The sequence below is a fragment of the Piliocolobus tephrosceles genome, chromosome 9, assembly GCF_002776525.5.
Source record: "Piliocolobus tephrosceles isolate RC106 chromosome 9, ASM277652v3, whole genome shotgun sequence".
NCBI classification, from domain to species: domain Eukaryota; kingdom Metazoa; phylum Chordata; class Mammalia; order Primates; family Cercopithecidae; genus Piliocolobus; species Piliocolobus tephrosceles.
This window is the reverse complement of record NC_045442.1, coordinates 130,968,007-130,995,178: the sequence shown is the minus strand read 5'-3', so window position 1 is coordinate 130,995,178 and position 27,172 is coordinate 130,968,007. Positions and strand designations below refer to the sequence as shown.

Here is a 27,172-nt window from a genome sequence, read left to right as displayed (position 1 = left end):
ATCCCACCACAGAAACAGTTCTGAAGCTGTGGTTGATCACAGCATCCCACCACAGAAACAGTTCTGAAGGTGGGACTGAGGCACAAGTGGATCTAGGCAGTATGGAAAAATATTTAATACAATTTATTATTTACATTACACTGAAAGTGGACATTCTCAAACAGAACTCAAGAATTTAAAGAACTCAACCTCCACATTTATGACCCCTTTTCTGACAGATGAATTTACTTTAGTAACTTTTTTGAGACTTGTTCCACTGTTATCAGTATGGAAGTTCCAAGACAGGGGTAAATCTAAACCAAATGAAGAAAACTTTCCTCTCTATTAAATGATGAGGTGGAGGCATAATTATCAAGAACATATCTGCTAAACTATGTCCAAATATAGACATACTTTCCTTTATGCAAGATGTATTGTTTTGTAGAGTTACATTGTTTTGTAGAGTTATGGGTTAAAACAACTGTTTATTAAATTAGCTCAGGATTTTTGAAATTTTATATTTGAAAACTGTTTATAAAACCTGTTTATGAGTCTGCTTTTGTATATCAGGCATTAAGGGAGTTTATGCTGCTTTAACTTACAAACATAAATGTTGCATACTTCATAAATGCGGTCAGAAACCTTTCATTAATTTCACTTTGCTTCTAAGCTTTATATACTTTTCTCACAAAAGCAGGCTAGCTAGGTTCTCGTTTCAGTTGGCTGAAATATTTCTCAAGGTGTATTTATAGTATTCTGTGGAGCCACTAATTTACTTTATCTGGGTATTTTTGTTAGAGGATATGATAATGAAATTACATGTAAAATGACAAATTAATTTACTGATCAAGAAAACTACTACAGACCGTAAAGTACGAGCAGTCAAGTATTTCCTGATATTTCCTTATTACCTGCTTAGGGCTTACTTCATTTCCTCCTCATGAAAGTTTATGACTTAAGCACCGTTTTACAGCCAGGGAAACAGGGTCACCAAAGGCACTTTCTCTACAGAATCAAGACATCCTCTGAACCCCAGGGCTGTGGAGTCTACAAATGCCTGTGTTCTTATTAAGCCATCGGACCTCTCGGCCAGAGTGAGAGATATGGTTTGGTGATTTTAAGACAACTTCTTTACTAAGATAAGTATTAGAAAAAGAAAAATCAAAGTATAAAGAATGAAACCTGGGCGGGGGCGGGGGCGGGGTGGGGGAAGACTCCACAGCCTGCCTAGTTCACACGGCTCCTCACTTACAGGGGTTCGCGCCGTCCGCCACAATCAGCATTCGCAGAGAGGAGAGGTTGATGTCCCTCTGATCTCTGTGCGCCACTAATGCCCAATGCATATCCCTCGATTTCACACACGCCACTTTTGCTAAAAGAAAAATAGAAATAGGTTAGTGTGTGCCACCGTCAGATCGCCCCCTACTGAAAGAGAGAGATCGTCGTGAGCGGTGGGGAAGGGTGAAGAATCACTGTCACCCGGCCCCCACGAGCCTTGTTTTGTTTTGTTTTTTAATACCAATCTCGGCTCACAGCCATCTCCTCCTTTTCCTGGGTTCAAGTGATTCTCCTGCTTCAATCTTCCAAGTAGCTGGGATTATAGGCATGCGCCCCCAGGCCCACCTAATTTTTGTATTATTAGTAGAAATGGGGTTTCTCCATATTGGCCAGGGTGGTCTGGAACTCCTGACCTCAGGTGATCCACCCTCTTTGGCCTCCTACAGTGCTGGGATTACAGGCGTTGAGTCACCACGCCCCGCCAGACCCACCTTTGTACTGGCAGACCTTCTGGATCCAGGAGAGAGGGTTCACCTTCATCAGCGAGTACGGGATGCTGATCACATGCATCATGTTCATGACGCTCTGCAATCAACACAGGAACACGCAGGGTGAGCACGGAGGGGCACGCAGAGGAGCAGCTCTCAGCCAGCGGGAGGGACGCTAGGCCGCACAGGGGCAGGGGGAGCCCTCAGAGTGCTGCAGACACCAGGCCGCACGGCCCCTGGAGGCTCCTTATGGTGGGGCTGGCAGGGACGGCAACTACAGAGGGGCATGGCAGAGGAGCAGCTCTCAGTGAGTGCCGTGGACACCAGGCCACATGGGGCCCCAGAGGAAGAGGGGAAGAGGAGGAGGAGGAGCCGCTCGCAGGAAGCACCACAGACACCAGGCTGCACGGGCCCGGAGGAGGAGCAGGGACTCTCAGGGAGCACCACAGACACCAGGCTGCACAGGCCCCCAGGGAAGGAGGAGGAGCAGCAGCAGCTCTCAGGGAGCACTACAGACACCAGGCTGCACGGGCCCCCAGGGAAGGAGGAGGAGCAGCAGCAGCTCTCAGGGAGCACTACAGACACCAGGCTGCAAGGGCCCGGAGGCGGAGCAGTGGCACAGGACCCTGGAGGCTCCCTAGGGTGGGGAGGGCGGGGACGGCTGGTCTGCATGAGCGTGGCCCAGTCAGGTCTGGGTGTAATCCTTTAAAGCATGTCCATGGGAAAGTGACTCCCAAAGTCTCCCTCAAACTTCACTGCTTTCCCTAAACTACTGCTGACAGAATTCAATAATTTAAGTCCAAATCCTTTTTAAGATGACACCTTTGGTGAAGGATCGCCATTTTCAACAGGCTTTTGTATCCTCGAAGCCTAATTCTTCCTAGTGTGTTACGCTAACTTTTACTTCACAGAACCCGTCTTGAGAACCGCACGCTGCTCTGAAACGCGGGCTGAGGGAAGCTCACATTCTGGCTCTGGCCAGGCCTTGCTGCAGCAGATTGCGACTCCTGACAAAAATAAACTAGGACCACTAGCTAGTACCTGTACGCTGCTGCATGCTGAGGCTGGGACTCTCACCTGCCTCACGCCACAGCAGTCAGACCAGGCACCTCCTGGCGGGCTGTGCAGCGGGCTAGGATTCTTGCAGTCTTGTAGGCTATGGGTTGGGGGCAGACAAGTGGGCACAGACCCCTCTGCAGAGCCACTGGCTCGATGCAGGAAGCTCCAGATGAAAGCGGAAAGACGTGTGCCTTCCCTCCTCACAGTTCCACCGACTCCCTCCCCACTCTGTGCTGGGGTTTGTGAGGGCATCTTAAAAGCTGCTGCTGTCTGCTCAGAGACCTCGCCTTAGATGCGACAGTGGAGAGACTCACACCCGCCAGGGCTGCCGGCCGTACCCCAGAGCACAGAGCAGGCAGGCTGGTACCACCAGTGGAAGCCCCTCAGAGAGGTGGCCCCACGACGAGGCCTCGAAAGCAGGGCTGTGCGGACAACACCACAGTCAGAAATTCGGGGGTTCTAATGACGAGAGTGACTAACAGCAACAGTGATGTAGCTACCTGTTCTTTAGGACCTGATCATTGCATCACATGTGTCAAACGTCTAGGTGGAGTGGGTGCTTAAACTTTAGGCCACATAATTCTCACACCAGCCACGTCAAATAGGATTCTCGTTCCCATTCACAGATAGGAAAACTGAGGTTCAGATTTGAGAAGGCACTTAGATGCACGTGTGATATGCCTGAGTCACAAAGCTAAGAAAGGAAGGGCTGAGACACAAGCCCAGGTCCTCCAGCCCTAAAGCCAGGCTCCCCACTGCAGCAGCACACGATGGTTCTGGGACCACACTGCTCCATCTCAGCCCCTAACGGCATCAGACTTGAGAGACGACCCGCATGTATCACAGAAGGCAGCCAGGTGGGCTGCTCTGGAGCCACAGATATTTGGTCTAGGAAGTGCCTGCCGGCTCCTTTTCACATGAATTCTGGTTCGCTGAGAAACGGCAAACCCTGTATTCATATGTCCATCACTCATGTGACAACTACTAGAATTTTCTACCTCCAAAAGGTAAGAAGCTTCAGCATAAGAAATTATTCAAAAGAAAAATGAGTGAAAATTACCACATATGAAACAGACGGGGGGAGCGGCTAAGCAGTCACACGCCACATAGCATTTAAGTGCCAAGCCTGCCTTAAACAAATAACAAGGTTTCTTCGCCATGAGAAGTGCCCAAGCCCGGCACGGTCATCCAGGGCACTCGTGATTGTGAGGCAATCATTTCCCTGCAACACGCACTGATTGTCATCCTCAAGGGCAAATCTGTAAACTACTTTTCCCCGCAGGGTAACACAACAGCAGGCCCCACTGACTCAAGAAATAACAGGAACATGCAGCTAACCAGATGTACAAGACAGTGATCCACACACCAACCAACCTTTGATGTTACGTTAAGATACTGAACGCCAAAAGTGCGGGAAGAAAGATAATGATCTCCACGTGAGCCCTGGAAAGCTGTTTTTGGCAGCTGTAACCTCAATCCACATGTCCAAGACCCTCAAACCAGTGGCTGCTGAAACAACTGGCTTTGTGGTACAGTCGTGAACCACGTTAGTGGACAACATCGGTCTTCTAACAGTAACGATTTTCTCTTCACTGTGTGGGAGGAAGCAACTTGCCCAAGTGAAACATATGCACACCTAGGCATTTGTATTCCGACACCCAGCACACTCCTGTGTGGACAGGCAGGGTGGGCGGGAGGGGACCCCTGTGTGGACAGACGCGGCCGGGGGGGCTCACTTACTGTCAGGATGCCATGCCAGAGCCCGACGTCCTTCTTGAAGTCCAGCACATTCACGATGGTTTCAGCTGCACAAAAGAGGGAGCCAGGAGATTCTTAGGACAGGACAGCAACAGACCAAAATGCAAAGAAAACCCAACACTGCATCGCAGCAAGTAACAGATCTTGGAAAAATCCCATTTTGCTGCATCTTGGTGGAAATTCTGTAGACCCGTTTGAATGCTGGCCACCCTGGAGTTTCCAGACAGGTATCCTGACACATGAGCGAGCAGCGTTAGCTCTCCAGGCTGCGCCTTAAACCACAGCGTTCCTTCTCCTTTTATGTATTTCCCCTCCCTGCCTTGTTCTTTAAAAGATTCCTTTTCACTTCCTCATGAGTCTCCCAGGAAAGGAAGCTTTGCGGCTGGAGAGCCCTGTGTGCGCAGAGGAGGAGGTGGATTTGTGGCAACACGGGGACCTACGCAGCTCTACTGGAAGTCTCCAAGGTTGGAGTTGCAATAAAACAAGGAGGCTCCGGAATCTGGAAGACAGGGAGGGAAATCTATCCGATGACGGTGGGGGAAGGCTCTGAACAGGTGCTAAAAGCTCGTGCTTGATGAGGATTACTATCACAGAGCACACTGGCTGGGAACAGGTCCAGCTTTCTCGGAAGTCACCTGGCCCCCCAAGGTCAGTAGCTGCCTGCACATGACTCAGTCTCCCCGTCCAAAGGCTGAAGTGTGGAGGGTAACAGAGCGGCTTTCACAACACACGGCCAAAGGAGACAACCCAAGTTCCTTTTGAAAGCAGTGAAGCAAGGAGGGGATGTATCCCCTCCCCAAGAGTGACCGTCCTGGACCTTGGAGGTGTTATCAGGGCAAGGGGCAGGGGGCAGTGCACCCCCAAGTGTGGAAAGTCCATGGCTAAACATCAGAACACCCACGGGACACGCGCGTTGTTTTTAAAAGGGAGATGATGAGGATGGGGACAGAATAAAAATAGTAGAAAAAGTAAAGTGTTTCATTCCACAGCGGAGGAGCAGATGCCACCGCGGCTTCGTCAGGGTCCAGAACGAGATACCAGGCAGGGGTGCACACTGCAGCTGTCCCGTTAGGGGCCTGGTCAAGGGGATCTCAGGGGGCCTCAGGGGGTCTCGGGGGGCCTCAGGACATCCCAAGGGCTCTCGAGGTCATGGGGGTTCTCTGGGGTTCTGAAGGGGTCACAAAGGGCCTCAGGGCACATCACAGTGTCTCCGAACATCTCAGGAGGCTTCAGGGGATCTCAGTAGGACTCAGGGCACCCATGTGGGGAGTCTCTGGGGGTCCCCGGGATCTGCCTGCGCCCTCCCCTCTATGTGCCATTTCAGCGCGGTTGCCACGGTTCCCTCCACTCACTTCCGCTCTCTGCCTCCCACACCAGCCCACCTGCGGGAAGGAAAACACAACAAGCACCAATTCTTCTTCACCGCAGCAGCAGAGACCTGCAGAGGCTGACTCAACTGGGAGGGCGGGCGGACACACGGGTGTTTTCTTTACAACTGAAGATACGCTCATGCGCACCCGGGGTGAAGGTCCATGGCGTTCATAGCGTCTCCCCAAATCCACATGCCGAAGCCCCAGGCCCCAGTGTGGCTGTGTGTGGAGAGCGCGCCTTTCAGGAGGTCATTCAGGTTCAGTGGGGTCGTAGGGATGGGCGCCTAACCACACCTTTTTTTTTTTTTTTTGAGGCCGAGTCTTGCTCTGTCGTCCGGGCTGGAGTGCAGTGGCCGGATCTCAGCTCACTGCAAGCTCCGCCTCCCGGGTTCACGCCATTCTCCTGCCTCAGCCTCCCAAGTAGCTGGGACTACAGGCGCCGCCACCTCGCCCGGCTAGTTTTGTATTTTTTTTAGTAGAGACGGGGTTTCACCGTGTTAGCCAGGATGGTCTCGATCTCCTGACCTCGTGATCCGCCCGCCTCGGCCTCCCAAAGTGCTGGGATTACAGGCGTGAGCCACCGCGCCCGGCCCTAACCGCACATCTTATACTTCCTAGGAGAAGCCGGGAAGAGACCCGCACTGGGAACAGCCCACGGGCGCGCTGACCTCAGACCTCCGCGCTGCGCAGACATAACTGTCTGTGTTGAAGCCGCCCCTTCTGCGGTATTTTGCTATGGCAGGCTGAGCTGATATCCTAACTCAGCAACAAGTGAACGTCAGCGGAGCTGGGCGCAAACGTCACACTATTTCTACAGCTCCTCGTGGGAAGGACGTGGCCTTCATGTCAGGTGTCCCGGTTAGAACCAGGGTCCCAAGGAGTCAGGGTCTGGCACCCCACCTTCCGTGTAGCCGCACGCCTGCGTCAGGGCCTGGCAGTGTGTCAGCAGCGCGGTCCTCGTCACCGTCACACCCAGCACGCTGCCGTCCTTACACGTCTTGTACTGAAACGAGACAGAAAGCATGAGGGAGGTGGGGCTGGGAGGTCACAGCAGCTTTTCTGGTTACTTGAGGTCTCCGAGTTCCTGAATCTTGGCGCTCATGTAACTGTCGGAAAGACACATTAATTCCCCAGGCCACACGCAGGGCCAGGGGAGGAGGCCGAGGCTGACTCACCTCGATATACGCAGTGTCGTTATTGGCATCTTTAATGTGTGGGAACCAGTCTCGAGGTGGTTTGGAGAGATGTTTCGACTCTGTGACAAACCACAGCAGCTTTGGCCAACCTTGGAAATAAAGGACAAGTTCCTTTTAACTGCTGCTCAGAAAGCAGGCCTGCAAAATTTCTCTCCATTCATGTGGTGCCCTTTCAAACACATCAACTAGATTGAATCTCTAGTGTTTCCAGATTTCATGAGATCTACAACATCAACAGAAGAGCACCCACGCCTCCACCATGCATTACCTTCATGTCACCCCACGGGCCGGCAACCCGGCTGTGTCATCGGGGACGTGAACGCGTGAAAAGTTGTGGGTCCGCAACTGACGTTTCATTCCACAGAGGACTGAAACCGAGGCGGGGTGACGGATTCCCGCACCCGTCTTCTGACAAAGGATGTGGGCATGCGAGCTCTCGGAGCCTCGGTGGCATACCTTTAAACTGTGGGATCTCTCCTGTTGGGCTTTTTGGAAGTCCTTTATGGCAGGCGTCACTAGTCAAGGCTACGGTAACGCCACAGCTTCCAAGCAAGAAACCTATTTGCTGGCTCCCTGCGTCCTGAGAGGGCAACAGAGAGAGAGGGGTTGAGAATCCACGACCCGCCCCGCTCCGCCCGGCCTTCGGCCCTCCTTCCAGGGTTCGCACAGACCCTGGAGTCTGCAGAACGAGGATCCAACCCCAGCCCTGCTGCTTGGCATCTGTGGGACCCCGAACAGGTGAGCTGGCATGGCCTCAGTGTCCTCACGGGTAAAACAGGGAGAGAAAGAACAGCGTCTCCCAGGTTTGTTGAGGATAAATTAGAAGAGTGTATGGAAAGTGCTCAGTGCAGGGCTGGTGCTCAGCGGGTCACATTAAGAGGCTGCTGTTATAGTTCCCTCCGATTCCATAAGACTATGATCATAGGACACAATTACCGTAGAGAACAGACAGGGTCTGAAAGAACACTTCTACTAACACACTAACACCAAGTGATGATCTTTAAAACATTCAAAGACCAAAGGCACAGAAGGCACACCTGGCATGGGTGCCAGGCAGGGAACCTCAGCCAGAGGAAGGAAGACCTGGGTCACCTTCTCCTCACCCTGAACAGCTTGGTCTCAGCGAAATGACTGAAGCTCACTGAAACAGGCCACTGCTGTGCAGCCTCACTGGAGACACCAGGCACAGGTGGCTCCAGGCGGCCAGCTCCAGTTTGGAAGGTCAGACCTGAGCAGACCCACGCCAGTTCTCACTCCTGTCCGTCTGCCCAAAGGCAGCCAAGGCATGTCACTCTCTCTACGTCTGCCAGCTGTGCCGGTTTTCCATTATTTGATTCATAAAATAAACCGAAATGTCCAAAACAGCCAGGGTTCCGGGAACTAAAAATGCCACATTGTAGTGAGCAGGTCACCGTCTTCACTCCCCAGATGGCTCAGCGTGGACGCCCCCTCCCCCGCATGGACCCTACACGGCCCGAGTGCTGTTGGTGATCAGAGGCCTGGCTGAGGATCTTCCCACCTGTTTCCCTGAAAACGGGAGAACATGAGCTGAAGAGTGATGTTTTCACCTGGGTAAATTAGGCAGCATTAAAATTTCAAAGCTGTCGTCTCTTAAGTGTTTGGTACTTTTCTTACTGTAGAGTTAAATCTACGGTGAAAATGTCTCTCTGTGGAATTTTCACGGAGCAATAGCCAAACAGGCCAACGAGCACACGCAACGTGACTCCCCAGGGTCTGGCCATCGGGAGCTCGGCGGACAGACGGAACCCACTTCGGGGATGTCTTGTGGTGCTTTTCCCACACGTGGTGCTTGCTCAAGTACAGCCCTAATCAGTTACTTTAATGTGAATGTGAACATTACATCAGCAAATGTCCCAACTCTGCAGAGGTAAGGGGCAGAGGGCAGAGGTGGGGCGACAGTAGTTTGACAGCAGGAAGGCAGCTCCGCTGAGCCAGAAAGTGCCGGGCGGAGGCAGAAGCACATGCGTGACGGTCAAAAGACGGAGGAACGGCCGAGGCCAGTCGCTCACGGCTGTGGGTGGAACGCTGACCTCAGGCCAGAAGCCAACCTTTCCCTAAACCCTGCCCTGGTAATGTCTGCCCATAATTTAATCCCCCAAACGATAAAATCATACACATAACAAGACTCCCTAAAAAATAAGGAAGAGACGGAAAACCACAGGAGCGGCAGGCCTGGAAGGATGTGGCTGCGGTTTCGCCAAGATGAGGCTGGGCCTGCTGCTCCTCAGCACGTGTAGAGCCCCCACCACCCCATCAGACGCCAGCCCTCAGCACAGCTCTGCCCAGCCCCGGCCAGTGCACTCAGAACAACACTTACCATGTCTCACCCTACACACCTGTGTGGGAGGAAACCCGTGCAGCCTTCAACACACAGACGTGCCCACATACACATGCGCATGCACACACTCTCTCAACACACACACACGGATGCGCACACTCAACAGTCACTCACATACATGTGCCCATGCATACACACGCGCCCACAGTGCCCCCACACTCACATGCCCATGCATACACACGTGCCCCCACACACATGCCCACACTCAACACAGCACTCACACACATGTGCCCACACACGCACGCATACACACTCAACAAAGAAAGGGATCAGACAGGTGGACTCCGCACACAGCACCAGAAGCAAAGGGCTGTGGGTCCTCGGTGGGCCTCATGGCCTCCGCAGGTGACCCAAGGATGAGACCTGGCTGCACCTGGACTAGTGGCTTTCTTGACTCACAGGCCTTAGTCCTCTGTCCTTGGAAAGGTGGTGTCGGCCTTATCTGGCTGGATCTGAGGCCAACTCCGGGAAACAGGTGCTACATCTCAGGAAAGCATGAATAAAAAGAATCCTCCCAGGGGCGGAGCTTGCAGTGAGCAGAGATCACGCCACTGCACTCCAGCCTGGGTGACGGGGCAAGACTCTGTCTCGGGGGGCGGGGGGGAAGAATCCTCCCAAGATGTGTTCAGAAAACTAGGTTCTCATTAGGCCTTTATTCGAAGACACTTCTAGTGGCTGTAGGACTGGCAGATGGAAGAAATATTAGGGTTCACATACTTACCACTACACGAATATGCTCATCTGACCCCACTTCGACTTGCACCATAGCCAACAGATTCTTTCAGTTAAAAATAAGAAAAGTTCTCTAAGACCAACAAACTGCTACATTCTGAAGGCACTCTTCTCAAAGGATGGCACCCAAATGGCCAACAGGTCCATGAAAAGGTGCTCGACATCACTAATCATCAGGGAAATGCAAATTAAAACCACAAGGAAGCCAGGCAAGATGGCTCAACCCCTGTAATCCCAGCACTTTGGTTGGCCACGGTGGGCAGATCACTTGAGGTCAGGAGTTCAAGACCAGCCTGGCCAACGTGGCTAAACCCCATCTCTAGTAAAAATACAAAAATTAGCCAGGTGTCATGCTGCGCACCTATAATCCCAGCTACTCAGGAGGCTAAGGCAGGAGAATAGCTTGAACCCGGGAGGTAGAGGTTGCAGTGAGCAGAGATCACACCACTGCACTCCAGCCTGGGTGACAGAGCAAGACTGTCTCAAAAAAAAAAAGAAAAAACAAAACAAAAAAAATCTACAAGGAGACATCACCTCACATTGCTTGCATTGGTTACAATGGTGTTTATCAAAAAGAGGAAAAATACCTGTTGATGAGGATGCAGAGAAAAGAAAACCCTTGCATGCTATTGGTGGTAATGCAAATTAGCACAGCCATTATGGAAAATGATACGGAGATTTCTCAAAAACCTAAAAACAGAGCTACCATATGATCCAGCAATCTTGCTACTGGGTATTTGGCCAAAGGAACTGAAATTAATCAGGAATCCAGGGATTATTGGCATGCCTACCTTCACTGGAGTGTTATCCACAAGGGCCAAGAAGACAAATGGACCTCAGTGCCCAAAGACCCACGAATAGATGCAGAGCAGGCCGACCCGGCACGCTGGGTGCTATTCAGCCTTCAGAGAGGAGGCAAGACAGCCATGTGCTAAACCGGAAGGACATTACAACACATAGTGGGTGCTATTCAGCCTTCAGCAAGGAGGGAAGCCGGCCACCTGCTGAACCGGAAGGACACTGTGCCACACGGTGGGCACTATTCTGCCTTTGGTGAGGAGGGAAGCCTGCCACATGCTGAACTGGAAGGACATTACACTGCCGGAAATAAGCCAGGCACAGAAAGGCCAACGCCACATGGGCTCATTTACATGTGGCATTTAGTAGTGAACAGAATGGTGACCACGAGGGCCAGAGAGGGAGGAGATGGGGGGGAGGGAGGAGATGGGGGGGGGGGGGGAGATGGGGGGGGGGGGGAGGAGGGGGGGAGATGTTGGTCAGAAGAGACAAAGCCTCAGATTGGAGGAAGATGCTTTGAGATCTATTGCAGAGCAGGGTAACTATAGTTAATAAAAATATAATCTACATTTCAAAATAACCAAGAGTAAATTCCAAATGTCTCCATAAAAAATGAGAGGTAAGCAAGGTGACAGATATGTTAATCAGTTTGATAAACATTCCATGTTGTATGCATATATGAAAACACCACACTCTACCCCATAAATGTATATAACTTGTCAGTTAAAATAATGTTTAAAATCAAGTCACGGTGTCTTTAGAACGCAAAGGCTCGGCCTCAGGGGAGGGTCTCTGTCCTTCATCTGTGAAATCACTTGTGGTTTCCCTAGAATTCTATCCCATGACCACTGGTTTGCACAGTAAAGATTTCTAAATGCCTTGGAAGGTCTTTGCATTCTCCACAGCTTTCTGCATAGCCTGAGGCATCTGTAGGCAAAGTCACCTCAGGGTTACATTGGCACAGAGTGGGCAAGGCGGGAATGCCAGCCCTTTCTTCTGAGAGGGGTTTTCGTGCTCATGGTGCTTGGTAACAAAACCGCAGCCGCAGAGGGCCCCTCCCCTATGTCCTGGAGGTGAGTGAGGGACAGGCAGGGGCTCTTTCCTGTCCCTGCGACCTCATCACCTGCACAGGTTACAGTCACTGATACCTAAGTTCCCAGGGACCTCCGAGCATGGAAAGTCCTGGCCTCCCGAGACATCCCCACGCTGTTCTCCTGCTGTGCTCCCTGCCCTCTGACCACAGAGAGTCCCCCCAAGATGCCCCTCGTCCCCATGCGGACCTGCCCTATCTACAGTGAACCTGCAGCCTCTACTAGGGGTGCAAGGGGCTCCAAGCAGAGGGGCACTGTCGGTCCTCCTGTGGGGGAGGAAAGCTCCTCTTTCCCCATCATCACTGCCGCACCTTCCCAGCCACGTGGCCTAGGAAAGATTTCTGATCTGTTCAAAACGGATGGTTTATGTCTTTACCACCATTCAAAGGTACTTAACTTCATTATTTCAAAGCATCTTAAACATGTGTTACGGTGAAACGTTTCATGGCTGAAATGAACGCCACCTTGGTATTTGGAGCTATGCCTAGGATTTCAGATAACAGGATGGCATTTCTGCCAACCTGAGGGCAGCAATGGAACCTGCTCAGGAAAACCACCCCCTCACATACACAAATCATTTTCCTCTGCAAACCAGCCTGGATTGGAGGACACCAGGCTATACACTTAACATGGACAAATACAAATTGTTCAAGTGAAGAAAAGAAGAAATAATTGTTACGAATAACAATGATAAATGTTTTGTGTCTGGTTATTGCACCATCACCATATGCTGATGCTTACAGGTTCCTGCAAATCATCATTTCACTGTTGCTTAGAGACCTCAGAGCATGTCCAGAGAGCCCCTAACCACTGACATAACATCAGCTGAAGGGGGAGCCTCGTCAACTCCTCACTAGATCCCAGGACTGGGTTAACTACAGTACTGAGGCTGTCATGTAAGCATGACTGGAGTCCTCCAGTCCTTCCACTTTTCTCATGTGTTGTGAAGACCACAGGAACCAGGGCAACGAGAAAGCACCTCACAGGAAGTGTGACCTGTCTGATGCACATGTGGAGTGCTGGCTGCAAATCCGGGGGAAACTGGCTGCAAATCCGGGGGTGGGGGAACGGGCATTCTCCCATGGCAGCTACCACGGACTCCCCTGCCTCTGCCAGACACGCGCATACTCGGGAGGCCAAGCATGAACCTCCTGGCTTTATACATAGGAAATGGAAATAGTAATCATCTTTCCTGTTTCCAAAAGGAACCCCGTTCCCATTCCAAGGGGCAGTTTGAAATGCAACTATATAACTTGCACAGACTGTGAAGAGATACCCACGTGTGTTCCAAGAGGTGGCAAACGGTTTTCTTAAATATTGAGTCAACAAACTTTAATGATGGAATAGCCACAAAGACAGCTGGAAGTTTCTTTGGGAACTCTTAGCCTGGGCTACCTGTGATTGTTGCCTTTTAGTGCTAGAAGAGTCACCCAAACAGTGCACGCATTAAAGATGTGCTCAAGGGGCCAGGTGCAGTGGCTCACGCCTGTAATTCCTGCCCTGTGGGGGGCCGAGGCAGGCAGATCACCTGAGGTCAGGAGTTTGAGAGCAGCCTGACCAACACAACAAAACCTCGTCTCTACTAAAAATAGGAAAATTAGCTGGGTGTGGTGGCACACGCCTGTAATCCCAGCTACTCAGGAGGCTGAGGTAGGAGAATCTCTTGAAGCCGGGAGGCAGAGGTTGCAGTGAGCTGAAATCACACCACTGCATTCCAGCCTGGGAGACAGAGCAACTCCATCTCCAAAAAAAAAAAAAAAAAAAAAAAGTGCTAAAGGGAGCTGATGGTTTAAGGGCAGTGTGCACGGGCACATCGCAGGTTTATGCAGCATAAGCCAGAACTAAAATTCTAAGCCCCTCAGCCAACTGAAGAGACCCCTTCCCTCAGCCAAGGACGTTCCAAAGTTAACTTGAAAAGCCAGTTCAGCTGTGATGGGAAGGAGGGTCAGAAGCGCCTCCTTACACCCTCATCCTCTGGCTAAATTCAGGCACAGATGACCAGCAATGGCATTAAAGAGACAACTCCAGACCGACAAAGCTGACATTCCATAGCAATAAGATACCAACATGACAAACAGCAGGCCCTGAAAGAAATCAAAATTTTACCTCAAAATATACTTCACATAGTTGGGAATAGCCTATAAAGCTCCTTCTGGTGGGGAAAATCTACATTCTGTAGAGAATCTCCTTCCCTTTCCAGGCCTTTTCCTGATCCAGGGAGAATTAACTACGACTCTGGCACCGTTTTAAGTCTGACAAGAACCATTTACATCTATTCTCTCTGAAGGCTGCTGCCTGGAGACTTCCTCCACATAATAAAAACCTTGGTCTCTACAACCCCGAACCCTAAGACACTGGCTTCTATTGATTCCAGGGCTTTAGATAAACTCTTTCAACCAACTGCCAATCAGAAAATCTTAGCATCCACCTGTGACCTGGAAGGCCCCGGCCTTCCTAGACCAAATGAACATACGTCTTATGTGTATTGCTTAATGTCTCATGTCTCCCGAAAATGTGTGAACCCAAAAGCTGCAGCCAGACCACCTGGGCAGACGGTCCCAGGACCTCCTGAGGCTGGGTCTTGGCCATGGCCTTAACCTTGACAAAATAAAATGCTAAATTGAAACCTGTTTCAAATACTTTTTGATTGACAATGCACATTAATTTCTTTACATCAGACTAAACAATAATTACAATAGCAAGTTTAGTGGTTTACTTTCCGTATAGAATAAGACCTGACAAATCATAGGTCAACCTTGGAGTGGATGCCAAAACACCTGAACAAAAGCAGCATCTACCACCCTTCAAAAAATAATACATTTCAAAAGACTATCATTTACCCCAATTCTAGTGCACATGACACCAAGGAACAAGATTCTCAAACACCCTTGCTTTATTGACCAAGAGGCTGCTGCTCCATGTTTGACCCCAAAGCAAGCTGTGCTCCACCTCCGGGACACCCATCCCAGGCTACAGGGCCCACCAGCGACCACGCCCCTTATCAAGGCAACTGAAGGAAACCCAAGGTCCCAGCAACAGCAAGGAGACCCTCACCCAGGTGGGAGACAGCCGCCATGAAAGCCATCTCACTCAGCAAGAGACCAAGCCAAGGGCGCGTTCCTTACCTTCCTCGTGAGCGGCACCTCGATGGGCACGGGGACTACCTCGGCCAGCAGGCAACCGTAGAAAGCTGCCATGAAGGCGGCCGGATCGTTGTTGGGGAACACCAGTGCCACCTGTGGGACAGGCCAGAGCAAGTCAGCGTTAACGTGAGGTCCTGGCTTCCTAAGACGTCACGGAAGAGCTTGGTTCTAGGTGAGGTCATGCTTCAGTGAGAACCAGGTCCTACGTAAAATGCATTGCAGTGAGCCGTGTTTTAATAAGCATCACGCACCTGGCCTTGAATTCATGTAGAAGACAAACACGTGAACAGTCATCTGTCATACCATCACCAGAGTACAACTGCCTTTATATTTTGCATATTACCTTCCATACCCACATATTTCACACAGATGAAGTCACATCCTACTGTTTCTCACTAAGCTTTGTAAGTACTTCCTTGTATTTCTACACAGTCTTCATAACTGTCACGGGACAGCTGTGCAGTTTGTTAGGCCGTGCGCAGGACTCGGCTCAGATCCCACATCAGTGTTTAGCTCTGGGATCTCAGGCAACATTGTGGCCTCTCCAAGCCTTAGTGTTCTTCTCTGAAAAGTGAGAATAATGATAGAGCCTATGTCTTAATGTGGTCGTGAAGGTCTAATGAGAGAATGTACATGGAGAGCTCAGTGGGATGCCTGACACACGGCGTGAGCTCGTGGACGCTATGAGTAAAGGCCAAGTTACTGGCACTAGGGCCGGTAGCAGCATCAGTGCCGATGCCACACGCGTGCACGTGTTGTGGGCCCTGCCCCTCCCTGCAGCAAAGTCTTCCCTGTGTAGCTGCCTGGATGTGGCACCGATACATCCTGCCAGATCAACCTCTTAGGAACTAAGTTCCTGAGAGAAATGTCAGAGTTCTAAAACTGTGGTTAATGTAAATTATCAAGTAATACTGGTAACTACTAATAGACACATTTTTTTTTTTTTTAAAGAAACAAGTTGACTCTATTACAAAGGCTGGAGTGCAGTGGCACAACCATAGCTCACTGCAGCCTTGAACTCGTGGGCTCCAGCAATCCTCCTGCCTTACGGGTGGGCACTACTATACCCAGCTAATTTTTAAAGAATATTTTAGATGGGGTCTCAGTATGTTGTCCAGGCTGGCCTTAAACTCAGCTAAGTTTTAAAAAATATGTTTAAGATGGGATCTTGTTATGTTGCCCAGGCTGGCCTCAAGCGATTCTCCTGTCTTGGACCTCCCCAAAGTGTTTGGGTTACAGATGTGAGCCCCTGTGCCTGGCCAGTGTTTTCTAAATACGTTTTCCGACAGTCCTTAACAGTATGGTGCATCCTGACGCGGAACAATTTCCCTTCGATGATAGAGTTTTAATAGACAGCCCTATTTCTGGATTCCCACTATGCCCTGCGAACTCTGCTTCTATTTTAACACAGGTTACTCATGTGTGGGGTAGCATTAGTGTTCCTCTTCCTTATGGACAAGTGTTTTCATCAGCACATGAATCCTATGATTTTCCTATGATTTAGCATATGTGCATCATTTTTGCATTACCTCATTCTGGATTTTTTTTTTTTTTTTTTTGAGACAGTCTTGCTGTGTTGCCCAGGCTGGAGTACAGTAGTGCAATCTCGGCTCACTGCAACCTCTACTTCCCAGGTCCAAGCGATCCTCCTGCCTCAGCCTTGTGAGTAGCTAGGACTATAGGCGTGCACCACCACATTTAGTCATTTTTTTTTTTCGTATTTTTTGCAGATACAGGGTTTCACCATGTTGGCCAGGCTGGTCTCGATCTCTTGACCTAGTGATCCACCCACCTCAGCCTCCCAAAGTGCTGGGATTACAGGCATGAGCCTCCGCACCAGGCCTCGTTCTTGAAGTTAAACAATTTATTTAAAATGTCCTAGCTGGAACTCACTTCATCATGAATAGTTTTAGACAAACATCCTAATCATCTGTGTATCTAAGTAAGCAGGCTGACATAAAAGCATCCAGATGGTCATTGAGAGGGGAGCAGGCCATGCTGGAAAGGTCGGAATGCAGGATCATTGGCCGACACAAAATTAAGTTGTAGATTCTATGAATATATGAGTATTTCCTTTCTGCATGGCATTTCCACAGTCCACTACAATTTGCTGAGAGAGATTAGAAAGGCAATAAAATGATTTGTACGTCTATACAGATAAGCCACAACCAATTATTTCCTCAAACTATCTGAGGTTTACAGAGTCATGAGTGTCACGTGATGGACTGAGCGCTGATGGCATGTTTTTCAGATCTTGATATGGTAAACAGTCTTCAGTTAAATGTTTGTAAGATTTCCACATTACCACTGCTGTACAACTGCTTCCCCTAAGGCGGACCAAAACACACCAGGAAACGTTCGAAAATTCAGAAGATGTTAAAGTTCCATCCAAAACCGATGACTGCACCTATTCATAAAGAACATGTTCAATTCTGACTTGTTAATCTTCCCAGAACACCAGCTCTGGAGGCAGAGTCTTCACCAAGGGCAGACAGCCGAGACGGAGAGGATACGTGTCATCCCCATGGCCAGACTGCAGTCAGCCCTCTCCCAAGAAGCACCTCGCATCTGGCTCCTCTCCCAGCTCCTGGTGTCTCTGCTCAAAGGAAGTTCTTCTTTATCAGGGGTTTAAAATTCTCACTAGAGTTAATGCTGAAAATTCCGTATTACAGACCACTGCAGAGTTGTACTGAAATGTGGTATAACAAAGTTAATAAAAGCAGAATATAAAATTGTACATTATTGTACGCACACGACAATACAAGTAATGGATAGAAAAGGGGAAAATACGTAAAGGCTCTTTTAGCATCAAAACAACATTTTTTTTGCAATTTAAGGAAGAGAACACTCTGTACTTAAATGATTTTGTTAGAACTCTGTATTTACATCATTCCTTCAATATTTGAATCAGTCACAAATCCTGTTTTATTGCTATCTCCATAGTGATTCCAATACAATACTTTACAAATACAAAGATGCTCGATTTTTGTAAACCCACATGGCTTCCCTCCATTCAATCCTCTGTGTACTTCTTTGATACCTCACTGTACCTAATTATTCACAGAGCAGGCATCAGCCAGTCAGGAGACGCATGCACAGGCTCTTCAGGGGAGCGAAGGCCTTTCTGGCTGAAGGATTCCCAACTCCCCTCCAGCGATCCTCACACAGCCGGCCCTGCTGTCCAGACAAACGGCTTCAGCACCTTCCACACTACCTCCTGGTACCCAACCAAGAGCTACAGGCTCATCTTTTCTCCTCGAGAGCCCTTCTCAGACGTATTTTGTAAGAATAATTTTAGAAAAGTAGCACCTTCAACCCAACCAAGCTAAACCAATCCCTGCCTAAAATAAGCCTCTTTACATATTTCATCAAAACCGTGCTTCCTGTACCCCCACTGACAGAGGAACTCAGGAGTTTATTTTGTAATTATCATATGGAAACTTCAAGTATCTGGAGGCCACACTATGAAAGAATTGTTAAAACTATTAAGACTATGAACCACATTACAGATAATGGAGGTATTCCATTACAATTACCATTTCATTATGTGGTAACACACAATTTACAATTCTAACCATTTTTACACGTAGAATTCCGTAGCATGAAGTACAATCACACTGTTGTACAAGCACCACCACCAGCCATCTCTAGAACTTTCTCATCTTCCCAAACAGAAACTCTGCCGCTATTAAACACAAACTTTGCACTCCTCTCCCCCAGTCCCTGACACCTCATCTTTCTACTTTTGGTTCTCTCGAGTTTGACTACTCTATGGATGTCATAAAACCACTCTTGTGAAAATGGCAACTGAGGAAATTATGACAGTGAAAGGAATCAGACCTAACCAACTCCATCTTGCTTCTCATCTTTAAGCTGTCCTTGTTCATTCCTGGTGTAGGCCAGACTAACCTTGGGAAGGAATTCAGTTCACAGTTTGACTCTGAAACAAAACTGATAATAGCCCTTTCCCGAAATGACCCCCTTCTTGCTCGGGGACCAGTCTGCCTTTGCAGGACTAACAAATTAGCTGCAAGATTAGAAATTACCGGTTAGGGGTCATACAGCCTCTGGCTCCAACAGTCTGAACCTCCCCAAATTGCCCCTGGGGATAACATCACTATCGTAAAACCTAAGATCGGTGCTGGGGGTATTCTGCAGACCCTGCACTGGATGGAACCGCTGACACCACCCAGACAGGTCATCTGGCTCAGCCAGTTCTGGGAACGCACCAGGAATAGCAGACAGCAGGAAAAACTCACTTTGACCCCTCTTTGAGTCCACCTCCAACCTGACCAATCAGCGCTCCCCACTTCCCAAGCCCCCACCCGCCAAGTTATCCCTAAAACCTCTGAACGATCCTCGAACACTTGGGGAGACCGATGTGAGTGATAACAGAACTCCAGCCTCCCGCACAGCCAGCTCTGCGTGAATCACTCTCTCCACTGCAATTCCCATCGAGATAAATTGGCTCTGGCTAGGCAGCGGACAAGGTGAACCTGTTGGGCAGTTACGCTCATAGGAGCGGAATCACACAGTACCTGTTTTGTGTCTGGCTCCTTTTACTAGGCATAGTATCTTCAGGGTTCACCCATGTGTTATGTGCCAGAACTTCCTCCCTTCTAACGGGAAATCCACACCTAGTCCTTAGATTTGGGGCTGCTTCCACCGTTTGGTTTTGCGAGTCGGCTGCTATGAGCCTGAGTGTACTCATCTCTCTCCTAGACTCTGTTTTCAATCCTTCTGGGTACACACCCCAAAGCAGAATTGCTGGATCACACGGTAATTCCATGTTTAATTTTTTGAGGGACTGCCATGTTTTTCGGAGAGGCTGCACCATTTTACATCCTCACCAGCAGCGCACGAGGGTTCCGATTTCCCCACATCCTTGCCAACACGTGCCCTTTTCGGTGGTTTGGTCATTGCCATGCTTCTCGGTGTAAAGCAGCGTTTCACTGAGCTTTTGGTTTGCTTTTCCCTATCCGGGATGCTGAGCATCTCTTCATGTGTGTATTGGCCACTGCCGAATCTTTGGAGAAACGTCTACTCAAGTCTCCGGCCCATTTAAACATTTTTGTTGTTGCTTCTTTTGGTGGTGGTGAGTTGTAGGAATTCTTTAAATATTCTAGATATTAATCTGTTGACAAATAATTTGCAAACATTTTCTCCCATTCTGTAGGTGGCCTTTTCACTCTCGATAGTGCTTCTTGATGTACAAAAATTTTTAATGTCAAATCCAGCATCGTGAGGTATCTTCTCTATGTTTTCTTCTAAGGCATTTTCTTTACGTTTTCTTCTAGGTTGTGGTTTTAGCTGTTACATTTAGGCGTTTGGTCCATTTTGAATGAATTTTTTGCATATCAATTTTTGCACGTTAGGTAAATATCCAACTTCATTCTCTTGCAGGTGGATATCCAGTTTTCCCAGCGCTGTGTGTTGGAAAGGCCGTCCTATCCTCGTTGAATATCTTGGCACCCTGCTGGAAATCACTTGTCCATATACACGAGGGTTTATCTCCGGGCTCTTTATTCTGTTCCATTGGTGTATATGTCTGTCTCTAAGCCAGTACACTATTGTGATTATTATAAGCTTTGTGGTAAATTTCATAATCAGGGAATACGACATCTACAGTTTACTTTTAAAAGAGGCCAAACGTGTTCAATAAAAAATGGGAAAGAATCTATAGTATGGCTTAAGTAATCAAAGCTCATGCTTCTGTTGGTTTATGGAGCTCTAAATGATGTCTTTATGTAACTCACTTGGAGTCCTTCAGGTAGGATAACCTAATCTTCGGGGCACATAAAGCACATCGGTAAAAGGCTGTACATATAAACGCAAGAAAACCAGGTTCTATACCCATCTCCACATCTAAACTGGGGCATAAGTCACGGACAAGACCATTACCTGCTCAGGATGTAACATTAGAATGGAGATACCATTAATAGTATCTGTCCTGTGTAACTTAACAGGTAGCAGTTACGAAGGAAAACTTGCTTTCCAGTGGAAAGCGGAGGTGGTGCTGAACTCTGTAATGTTTAAAAGTGGGCATCTTTTCCACACAGGACTGTGTGTTTTGTAGATTCAACAATTTAAGGTGCACTTACCCTATCTCCAGGCCGCACCATGGGTTCCTGCTTTGTGCCTAATTTGTGCAGAATGCTGTAAGCGACCTTCATACTTCTCGTCCACAGCTTACCTATGAATACAAATCACAGACAAACGTGCATGTTAAGCCATACGGAGAGCACTGCTTCCGCAAACCGAAGTCCAGGGCATGAGTCCACTCTGCTTCCTGTATCACGGTCTGCAAGCGACTTGAACTGGGGGCAGCTGAGCAAAGGGGGAACTGGTAGGCGAGAATGGAAAATGAGTGAAAGTAGAACAGGGATTCTAAAAACAAAGCTTCAGGAGAGGGAATGAAAGTAAAAAGTGAAAACCAAGTGTTGGCCTGTCTTCTGATCCGTGATGTGGGGGCTGGGCGGTGGGGGGAGCTGACAGTGCACACACCGTCACAGGGCTGGGATCTGCCCAGCTGAAATGACACTGCCAGGGAGCGGGAAGGCCCCGAGAACCTTCTCCCTGCAGATCAAAGCTTAACTCATCCTGAGTCCCTGGAGTCAAGAGGAGTAAAAGCAATGACTCCAACTGCAACAGTCAGAGCTGCCTGGACGCTGGAACGAGGCTGGCACAAAACAAATCCCCTCTGAGTGCATGAAGTGCATGAAGTGCCTGCAGCAAAGGCCCTGAGAACACCATCAGCACAGAAACCGGGGGGAAGGTTCCAGGGAGGAAAGTCCTGTGGGGCCACCGCAACAGCGTCACTGCCACAAAGTCACGCCCGGTGACACGTCCCTCAGTCAGTCCCACGGGACTGAGGAACACAGAGCAGAAAACCACCTGGAGAGGCTCCAAACTCACAAGTCCTGTGTTTGTCACCTTCAAACTTCCCTAACCTCAGGGTTTTAGGGTTTTTAATGACGAATCCTTGGATTCAGATAAAGATAATGGTAAACCTAACAGTCTGAGATCAAACAACGACTTTAAAGCCTAAAATGAATTCTTAAATTACACAATGGCGTTTTACAACCTAGTCTCAGAGCCTTCAGCTGAGAGAGCTTCTCGGGCAGCCAAGGTGTTAGAAGACAGACAATGCTTTAATAGTGTAATAAAGGTAACAGCAATCTTAAGTATTTTGTTTCAACGCAATCACTGTTTTCATCTTTTCCCTATTTTAAATGTAAACGCTAAATCAGATTTTGTTGTTTACAACAGAGTGCAAACTAAAAAACCCTAAATTTGTTTATTTCCTATGGGAACGAGAGCTCCTCGGGTATTACTGTTTATTTACCACAGTATTCCTCGCTAATGAGAACATGAAGAGAATCATTATTTTTGAGTGTTCTAGTTCCTAGGACACTTCCCGGTCATAGTACGGGTTCAGCAAATGTTTCTTCACTTTACTAACGTCACAGGCAAGCTGTAATGAAATACAAAGTTACAGTGTGCATTCTGGCATATTCTTGAGCACTTTTGCTAGACACACTTTTATTCATGTTCCCTCCTCCCGTCTTCCTTAGCGCCTCATCCTCAACACCTCAACACTGGCAGCTTTACAGTCACCTGGAATTCTATTTGGGGATTTTATTTTCCTGAAAATGACCACTGGCTCATTAGACGTAACTCGGAGTATTTCTTCCCCAACAAAAACTATTATTTTGTGGCTTCAGATTTCTTTAATGTGAACAAGATTAGGGAACTATTATAGTTGGGTAAACAATAACAATCAATTCATTGCAATTGAAAGAAAACCAATGTGCTGTAACTGATTAAATCAATTACACTCGATTAGCACCATTCTAGTTTGTGAAAATTTCAACTTCATTCTCAGCTAAGAGTCTTGACATCCTAAGTTCACACAGAAACTAGTTAACAATAGAGAGTTTGATAAAACACATGCAAACTTTTGGCAAAATTCTTGAAATATGTTTGGTATTTTTATACTTCTCAAACAGAAAAGGCAAGAAGTTAAGCTGCTGATATAAAAATACAGCAGTTCTTAACTGATTCATAAAGGAGATGTGTGTGAGGTCAGCACTGTTGTATTAGACATTAATTGTAATTTCACTTGGTTTGGACTGAGGAACAGGCAACTGTACACAGTGTAACTGGTGAGGGGAGAGGTAGTGGGTGGCGATGGGCTGAACCGGGACAAGCCTGGGAAGGAGGCGGGAACTTGAGACACACCATCAACTACGTAAAAAAGCAGCAAGGCCACAGAAAGGTGGCCCAGTGCACTGCTAGCTCAAGCATGTAGATTGCTCGAAACATCTGGAGTAATACGAAAACCATAAATAAATAAAACGTTAAAAGGGAGATGAACATGAGCATCTGCTTGGTAGGAATGCAAAATGAATGTGTAGGTCTCTCCCGAAAACCACAGAGGCGGCCGAGGAAGAGTGTACTGCAGAGCTGCTAGAGGCAGGACATGAAGGGCAATTAATGGCACAGCGTGACTTTTTAAGATTATGAAATGCCACGGGTAGTCTAAGGTGGAAAAGAGAATTATAAGATGTTTCAAACGTTTATTGACTTGTGGCTTTCATTAGCCACCTACACTTTCTATTAATGATCCTAAGTTTATCAGCTGGGAATTCTGCTACCCCAGTGCTTTGTAGGAAGCTAAATTTGGGGGTTGAGGGGAAACAGCAGGAGTTTAGAGAATACAGCCCTTCAGTTACACCAGGTTACTCAGTATTAGAACAATTCTCATTCGATGAGTTTGTTTCTGAGTCGTCTCAGCAACAGCCAATCATTCGTTCATCTACGTTAGCGTTTCTGTGCAGAAGGAGCTTTCCACAGTGTTCACTGCGTTTTCATCTGATAAGCTGTAATCTTACATTTGGAAACGTGTCGCTTTCTTATATTCCTTTAACAAGTAAAAACCAAGATCAACCCATGGGCCGCAATTAATATGGATAATTAAAATACAACAACATATAGATGATTTAAAGCAGGAGTTAAAATGCATTGGTTGGGGGCATGAGTTCTGATGACTCCAACTTTTCATATGAATATTCAGTCTGTGTCTTACATCTCCCATTCATCTTAACCTTGCAGGAAGGGGAAAGACGCCAGCACTGTTCAACGTTCCAGCAGCAGAGAGGGGTGATCCTTCTAATCGAGATCATAAGCCCCGTGAGAACTGTGTCTTGTCTTTGATTTCCCAAACCTTAGTCCCGTGCCAATGCATACTGCATGCTTAAAACATCCAAGTGAACGTCTGTTAGTGCTCAGAGTGAACGCACGCACTCCTAGCATGGAGGCGGGGAGGCCTCGGAGGCCAGCAGCTGTCATGCAGCAGTGACTCCAAGTACACAATCAGCTCCAGGGCTGAATTTGGCCGGAGATGAGGGTCACATAGAAAAGTCCTTCATCCTTTTGACTGAATAAAACCTATTTCTGAGAGCATAATTTAAAAAGTAAAGCTTATGCTTCCATCATGGATGACACACACTATCCATTTAAAACTACTGAACGAAGCCATAAAAGCAAAGGAGCTACGAAACACACGCTCCCAAACCCAGCATGCTCCTAGGCCCAAATCCCCCATCTGTCCGTGAAATGCACAGGTTGACAGCTGCCGCCTCTCGGAGCCCCACCCTGAAAAGGCTGGGGCTCTACTGAGATTCCACCATTCAACATAGCACCTAGCTTTGGGCCTCCATGGCTAATGGAGTAATCAATTCCTTTCCTACCTGCAATCAGAAAAGTGTTGTGTTATAACAAAATCTAAAGTTAAAAACAAAACCTGTGAACAGACAACAGGTGGAACGACGTTCTGTACCATGCCCAAGAGCCTAGAACTGAAACAGCTATGTTTAAAATTTCAGCTGTCAACATAAATCTCAGACATGCAGGCATAATATGAACCATTTTGGTCCTTTAGTTCGTTTCTTATCTTTTGAAAATTTGAGTTAATGTTTTAGAGATGGGGTCTTGCTCTGTCACTGAGGCTGGAGTGCAGTGACACAATCATAGCTCAATGCAGCCTCGAACTCCTGGTCACAAGTGATCCTCTTGCCTCAGCTCCCAAGCAGCTGGGACTACAGGCACGAGCCATCCTGCCAGCCTTTTAGTTACTATTTTCTTTGTAAAGCTGAAGCAAAGAGAAAATAGCCTGACGATCTGCTCCTCCATGGTCTCTTATCCATAGAAAAAAAGAGAACACATTTCTCTGCTATCGTTAACCATGTGCAAAAGTTTACAGACTGTATTAATTGGACTGAAGACTTAAGGGAAAGGCGGTTTCTCCGGCCTTCTGAAAAAGTCCCTTGGAAACCGATTTTGTTTGTTCTGAGTGATACATATCAGAAAGCTTAGATTTTTCTAACTACCGATCTTTGCTGAAAGCATGCATTTCAATAAATCACGTATGTATTTAAGAAGATCTAACATCTTATTAAGAGTTATGGTCACTGCTTCAAGCAGCCATTTCTGGTTTTAACTCAAAAAATATTTAACAAATAACTTTCGAGATTCCATTTATTTTTGTGCCAGAAACATAAGGCAGCATAAAATCCATCAGTCACCAGAAGTAACGGACACTGAGCCTCATGTGTTCAGGAGTGGCTGTGCGTGGGCGTGGGCAAAGGGCAGAGGGTGAGCCTCGGGATTACCGTAAGTGAGGATGTAAACGGACACTGAGCTTTGTGCGTTCAGGAGTGGCTGCGAGAGGGGGTGGGCAAAGGGCAGAGGGTGAGCCTTGGGATTACCGTAAGTGAGGATGTAGAGGGGCTTCCCGTTGGTGTCCATGGTGGTCAGGCAGGGCGCCTTGGGCGAGATGGTGCCCCACCTCTGTAGTGCGGCCTCCAGCGACGGCGGCCAGTTCGTGACCACGCCCAGCTGCTCCCCGCGCATGGCCAGCATCTGGGCCCCCTCCGGCTTTGGTTGGTTCGGATCTGGTTGTTGAACTAAATCATTTGAATACAAGAGGTTACGAGAGAAATGCATCCACATTAGCGTGGCTACTTTTTGTTTTTTATAAAGAAGCCAGGAGATTTATACTTAAGGTGTACATTTATTGGCTGACAGAAGAGCATGCTTTTCTACAATTGGAGTCTGTACACTAGCATCATGAATGCTGGTAAAAAATCAGTTCTTGTAATTTCCAAGGCAGCATGTAGGTGGAGTGCTTAGGTGGACCTGGAAATATCTGGAAACTGACAACAGGTGGAACTGCGCGGCATACAGGCAGAGAGCCTGGAATTCAAACAGCCGTGCTGAAAATTTCCATTATCAACATAAACTAGTGATTATGGACCCCAAATTGCTTAAATCTTGCTAAATTATATTTTGTCCTTAAAGATTAATGGTACATTTATTTTCCGAGGCAGGGTCTCTCTCTTCTGCCTTGGCTGTGGTGCAATGGCATGATCACAGTTCCCTGCAGCCTCGACCTCCCAGGCTCAGGTTATCCTCCCACCTCAGCCTCCGCTACAGTCCTAGCCTGTAGCTAGGACTACAGGCATGCACCACCATGCCCAGCTAATTTTAGTGTATGTGTGTGTGTATACATATATATATATTTTGTAGAGCCAGGGTTTTGCCATATTGCCCAGGCTGGTCTTGAACTCCCAGGCTCAAGTGATCTGCCCACCTTGACCTCCAACAGTGCTGGAATTACAGGCATGAGCCACCACACCTGGTCTGAGCTGTACATTTAAATCTGCCACAAGTACACTGAATAACAGGAACACGGAGCGAGTATTTTCCTGAGTAAAACTAAAATCAGTGCATCATAAATACCACCTGCCCAATCCTTGCGAGAGGTGAAGAATGGAAATTAACTCTTTCATTTCTGGAACAGACTTGTCTCTCACTTTATGACTGACAAGAAAACTGGCCGTTTTTACTTGTGGTTTAAC

The 27,172-nt window shown here is 48.1% G+C and overlaps 1 protein-coding gene across 1 annotated transcript in view; it reads right to left on the bottom strand.

Annotated features, from left to right (window-relative positions):
- The window catches only part of DIP2C (disco interacting protein 2 homolog C), a 164,801-nt gene that overhangs the window by 100,061 nt on the left and 37,568 nt on the right, over nt 1-27,172 (bottom strand). The window contains exons 6-14 of the mRNA XM_023192485.1: nt 26,021-26,218; nt 21,353-21,444; nt 15,234-15,344; nt 7,585-7,708; nt 7,108-7,217; nt 6,833-6,935; nt 4,545-4,609; nt 1,749-1,842; nt 1,232-1,351 (exon numbers count right to left, since the gene is read on the bottom strand). Of these exons, the coding sequence (XP_023048253.1) occupies nt 1,232-1,351; nt 1,749-1,842; nt 4,545-4,609; nt 6,833-6,935; nt 7,108-7,217; nt 7,585-7,708; nt 15,234-15,344; nt 21,353-21,444; nt 26,021-26,218 (1,017 nt within the window). The remainder of the gene's footprint in view (nt 1-1,231; nt 1,352-1,748; nt 1,843-4,544; nt 4,610-6,832; nt 6,936-7,107; nt 7,218-7,584; nt 7,709-15,233; nt 15,345-21,352; nt 21,445-26,020; nt 26,219-27,172) is intronic.